Source organism: Chanodichthys erythropterus, chromosome 14, assembly GCF_024489055.1.
Source record: "Chanodichthys erythropterus isolate Z2021 chromosome 14, ASM2448905v1, whole genome shotgun sequence".
In the NCBI taxonomy this organism is placed as follows: domain Eukaryota; kingdom Metazoa; phylum Chordata; class Actinopteri; order Cypriniformes; family Xenocyprididae; genus Chanodichthys; species Chanodichthys erythropterus.
This window is the reverse complement of record NC_090234.1, coordinates 10,835,683-10,841,682: the sequence shown is the minus strand read 5'-3', so window position 1 is coordinate 10,841,682 and position 6,000 is coordinate 10,835,683. Positions and strand designations below refer to the sequence as shown.

Genomic DNA, 6,000 nt, shown 5'->3' with positions numbered 1-6,000 from the left:
TTCAGCAAACCTACAGGTGTATCAAATCATGCCCTCTGGACTGACTGATGCTCCACCTGTTTTCGAGGCCCTAATCAATGAAGTCCTCACGGATCACAATAATTTGGAGTACATACAACAGGCTAAGCAGCTCAATCCTCACCAGGCCCAATGGGCACTGTTTTTTTAACCATTTTCAGTTCACTTTGGACAAACAGGACAAATCTGAATTCCATAAATCTGAAAACAGACTGCCTTTCTCGAGTTTACACACCTGCTGATCACGAGGAGCCAGTAGGAGCCATCATTCCGAGCTCCAAGGTGGTCTAATGTTCTGCAGTGGGGTCACAGTTCTCACCTTACCTGCCATCCTGGTGCTGCTCGGACCCTTGATTTCCTTCTGAGAAAGTTTTGGTGGCCTACCATTAATGGAGACACTCTGGCATTTGTGGCTGCATGCCCATATTGCAACCAGGGAAAGGTACCCCATCAAACACCTCAAGGATGGCTGCACTCATTCCCCAAGAGCCCACCATCCCAGGGAAACACCACCGTTCTAATAGTAGTCGATCGATTCTCTAAGTCAATGAGATTTATCCCCCTCCCCAAGTTACCTTCTGCCAAGGAAACTGCAGAAATTGTCATTGAACAAGTGTTGAGTCTTGGGGATTCCACAGGACATTGTCACAGATAGAGGACCCTAAATCCTGGCCAATGTGTGTGGCTATCTACTAGGAACCTGCCACTGCATGTGGAGTAAAACAAGCTGACTCAATGTTTCATCAGTCCTTTCCACATTTCAAGGAACATAAATCCAGTTACCTATCATTTATTCTTACTTAGATCACTATAGATTAATCCCACCTTCCATGTGTCTTTACTTAAACCTGTTGTTTTTTCTTCTTTTACTCCTGCAGTCAGACTTTTTTAACTTAGTGGATGCATAAGAGGCTAATTTTGAAGGCATGTGCTCTGATTTTGAAGAAATTATTGTCACTATAAGAGTGGGCTCATGAGCTGGAGTGGACACTGGAGCGGGCTCATGGGCTGGAGCCATCACTGGTCTCTGGTTACACTGTCAGAAAAAAGGTACGGCGCTGTCACTGGGGCTGTACAGTAAGGTACAAAAGTGAAAAGGTACATCTTTGTACCTTACTTACCCCTAAATTAGTACTTTAAAAGTGCATATTTGTACCTTAAAGGTACATATTAGTACCTTTTTACCTTTGTACCTTAGGATACAGCGCCAGTGACAGCACCGTACCTTTTTTTCTGACAGTGTAGGGGCTGGAGCCGATGTGTGTGCGGCCCAGACACACAAATGCTAGCACAATTATAGGCACTGCAGTGCTCTCTGGGATTGAAGCTGCCTCTGGAGAGCATTCTGGAGAACTTTCTGGAACCATTTAGACAAAGGAGTAAATTAATGTAATTGGCTAAGGGTAAATCACAATGATCAGGAGATAGAAACTGAATCACCTCATCATCCAGTCCCATCTAAAAGTAAGCACTGAGCGTTTTATTGCTCCAACTCTAAAGCTCTAAAAACTCCTCCACATACCAGACAACCATCTTTACTGAGAAAGAGTAGATGATCTTCAACCATGTTTTGTCCTATAAGGTCTGTTCTTCTGTCATGTGTTGCTGTGTATATAAAGCTCACAAAAACAAAGAATACTAGGAATAGACTATAATAAAACCACACAGGAGAAGATGATAACACAACAACTATAACAAAATGAGAATGGACAAAGGACTAATGAGAACTCAGGGATTAAATAGGCAGATGATGATTGGTAAAACAGAACAGGTGTTAACTAATCACTTAATGAGGGAATTAACAAAACACAGGTGAATAGGATGAATGAAAACTGGGTTAACAGAAAATAAGCAAACAGAATGTGAACAAAGAAAACAAAGACAAAACAGAACAAAAACCTGACAGTTGTGAAGCGTTAGGAATCACAAAATAATAATCCCCACTATACACCTCAAAATCATACATTTTGCCCCAACACTTTTGAAGTTGTGGTGCCACCCTTGTCCTGTCCCATAATCTTTAATTTGTTCCTGACTTTTCTCTTAAATTTATGTAAGGGTTATGCAAATGTTAGAATTAAACACTTTTAACGTTCATGAAATCACCATAAATTCTCATGAGTATTTGATGAATGTTGTCAGTATGTTCAGAAAACACTTTCACTGCAGCATAGAACGTCACAGAATAACATCACGATGTTTGCTGTTAATAAATATCATCGCAAAGTGGCCTGATCATATCTAATCACTGATCAGAAGTGTGTTTTGTTATTAATTAGTTATATTGTGTTACTGACCATGTGATACTACTGTTACAATTTTATATTGTAAAATTGTATGAAAACAAAGAAATATATCTGGATTAGTGTAAAAATATATCTGGATTAGTGTAGACGTAGCCTAAAGAAGCTGCTGCATCAAGATCCTGACTGTATTCTTTTGTGTTGCAACCAGCATCCCTGACAAAAACTTTCATCAGCAATAACATATACAATAAAATTCTCACCTAACAAATAAAAATACATTCCAAATAATATAGAAAAATACTTAAACAAACAAAACGCTATAATGAATATTACATCTAAAATAAACATGAGAAAAAAGAAAAAGAAAAAAACTATCAAGATTATATAACTAAAACACAAGATGTTCAATGATCATGTTTGACTCATCTTTAACAATATTTTCAAATGTAACTTAAAATTGTGCAAAATTGTATATTATTCCAGTTTTTAACAGCTCTTAGAGAAAAAGCTGAACAACCAAAATCAGTAACTCGAAAATGTGCTTCACAGTCTGCTCTTAACGAAGCTCTTGTTTGTCTTGTGTTCTCAGCACACAAAGAGACAAATTATTTCTGGGGTGTTGTTGCAAGATTGTTAACAATTTTGTACATTAAACAACAACTGTGAAATATAACAAAATTGTCAAAAGTAAAAAAAAAAAAAAAAAAAAAGTACTTTTTAATTAAATGACAATGGTGATATCTACTTGGTTTTGTCAAATATTTGTAACAATTTATATGAAATGAGATGCTTCATGCCAGCATACAAAAGTCATTCATGGCTCCCAGCTTGCATTTGCGGCATGAATAAATTATGCTACTGAATTCTTTTACTATTTATATTTGAATATTGTCACCATTTTTGAGGTTTGTATGATGAGTGTTAATGTCTAAGTGTGTCTCAACCTTTTCACAAGTGGTTGAAGCATTTTTGGAAGGCCTTACATAGATCTCTTCAGTGTCACAACAAGCAATCTTTCTATCACAAAGGCTGAACTTATTTTATTTATTTACTTTATTGCTTCAACTACATATTTAAATCAGTCACAAGATTACAGTAAAAGCGGTTTAAACCAATTTAATTCAATTATTTGACTGCTATTAAGGCATACAGGTTGATATGTTTTTCACCTTTCTCTTTCTTTATCAATGCAGAAACGTTCTCTAGAAACACTATTGCAATTGCTGAAAGAGAAATGAATTAACAAAATTCAAGGGTCAGGAGCCCAACTAAAGCAAACACTGCAAACAAAAAGCTGCTGCATCAAGATCCTGACTATATTCCTTTGTGCTGCAACCAGCATCCCTGACAATAATATTCATCAGCAATAACATATACAATAAAATTCTCACCTAACAAATGAAAATACATTCCAAATAATATAGAAAAATACCTTAAAAAACATTATGCTATAATGAATATTGCATCTAAAATAAACGTGAGGAAAAAAAAGGAAAAAAAAAAAAAAAAAAACTACCAAGATTATATAACTAAAACACACGATCACGTTTGACTCATCTTTAACAATATTTTCAAATGTAACTTAAATTGTGCAAAAGTATGACACTGTCCGATATTGGTTGGTATATTATTCCAGTTATTAACAGCTCTTAGAAAAAAAAAAAAAAAAAAAAAAAAAAAAAACTTAATTCAAAGAATTCAAAGAGAAAATTGAATTCAATTATTTGACTGCTATTAAGGCATACATGTTGATCTGCTTTTCAGCTTTCTCTTTCATCATGTCTCTTTTCGGAAACGTTCTCTAAAATCACTATTGCAATTGCTGAAAGAGAAATAAATTAACAAAATTCAACGGTCAGAAGCCCAACTAAAGCAAACACTGCAAACAACAATTTCAACCAAACATCAACATCTAAACCTTTGTTAATTAAACAGAAACCTATGTAGACGTGTGACAGAAATAAAGTCAGTCTGGTTAGTAACAAGTGAAGCCGGTAATGCTGTTTATGGAGTTGTTTAATCATCCTCTCCTGAGATCTTGAGAGATTTAACGTCTTCTTTTATCTTCAGTTGATTTCATATAAGGCCCGGTTTACACTATATGATTTTGGCCATGATTTGGACGTCTGAGACAAATGTTGAGAATCTCAAAAGATTCCTCTAATCCTAGGCCAAAAAAGAAGGATGGAAAAATAATTAGACTTTAAACTTTAGATCAACTTTTAAAAGGCAGGAGAAAATTATTCCCCTATCTTGTGTTGTCCATGTCAAAAGCTCTGCATCCAATCATATTCTACAGTATAATGGCACAAATCCGTCTGTCATTTGGTAGAAGCAAGTCATACCAGCAAGGGAAGGCTGTGCGACATGCTCTCATCCTCAAAAACCATGTACAAACCACTCCAGGTAAATACAGAACATTATACATTAAATACAGAAATGTAATTACAGAAATTAAATAATAATAAAAAAAAAGTTCACTTAAAACAGAAACAAGGACTTTTTGTTTTATAAATTATGGGCAGTACAGAGCATGCAACTATTGAAATTCTAGAGACATTTAGAAAAAATATTTAGATAAATGTGATTTTAAACTTTTGATTTTAAGGACATTTTTGTTACTTTTGTACTCAAGGTGTAAAATTTGGGTCATGAAGCAAAACTGTTTGAGAACCTCATGTTTAAATGACAAAATATAAATCTCACCAATTCGTTTGACCTCCACGTTACATGCTGAGCTGGTTTTGTGGGCGATCTGTGTCCAGGAACGGTCTGGGTCTTGGATCCACTCAATGGCTTTGCAGTAGAACTTCCCCTGGTCTGACTGCTGTAATTGAGATATCTTCAGTCTGTAGGTTGTGTCCTCCACCTTATCCAAGCTGATAACACCTGCACGGTAGCGATCCTCAAATCCATCTCCTGGCTTTATAATCAGCTCTTTGTTCAGAGTGATGATTGGTCGGGGGTTCTCATCCTCTTCACTGTGGACAAACCATGTGACCGACAGATGGGTGTGCTGATAAGTTTGGCTGGAGACCTGACACTCAAGCTGAAGAGGATCACCTTCAGACAAGCTCTGGGAGGGAGAGCCAGAGTATGATGCCACCAGGGTGTCCTTAATCACTGTGGATTTTTGCATTGAAAACATTAGTTTTATTATTATTTTTATTATACTATAACAGACACAAGTCTGTTATGGTTTGCTACTACATACCAAAAGGGGGTGCTAGTATACTCAAGTATGAGGTATAAATCAAGGTACGTAGTAAAAGACGACAGACTTGTTAGAGCAAAGGGAAGCATGGCTTACCTACTGCATCGTCTCAAGTCAAGATGTCCTGATTGAGAAACTTTTGGTTTCCTGCTCAAACGAAGTAAGATATTATTTTGTTTTATCTGTGCAGGGTATTTCCAGCAATGTGTTTTCTGATGTTATTTGATGTGTTTTCATAGCTATTATATTGCGTTTGTGTTTGCGATCATGCCGTTTTTCTAATGTTAGTTCATCTGTGTTTATAGAAGGACTCCTTGAACATTGTATGTGAAATTATGGTGTAATTCATTGGAAGCAGAGATCAAGTGGATTTCTGTTCTATCCTGAACTTTGTTGGCATCGCTTATGGATCCTGTGGGATTTTGCACACAAGGATTAAGATCAACTTCTTTCTATATGATTTTTTTGATGGAGATTTGGTAGATTTGGTATTTAGTTATTTTTGTTTGTTTGTTTGTTCAG

General features: G+C 36.1%; 1 protein-coding gene across 1 annotated transcript in view; it reads right to left on the bottom strand.

Annotated features, from left to right (window-relative positions):
• Positions 1–4,282: 4,282 nt before the first annotated feature.
• The window catches only part of LOC137036199 (immunoglobulin superfamily member 2-like), a 46,730-nt gene continuing 45,012 nt past the window's right edge, over positions 4,283–6,000 (bottom strand). The window contains exons 8-9 of the mRNA XM_067410232.1: positions 4,971–5,387; positions 4,283–4,430 (exon numbers count right to left, since the gene is read on the bottom strand). Of these exons, the coding sequence (XP_067266333.1) occupies positions 4,357–4,430; positions 4,971–5,387 (491 nt within the window). The 3' untranslated portion in view covers positions 4,283–4,356. The remainder of the gene's footprint in view (positions 4,431–4,970; positions 5,388–6,000) is intronic.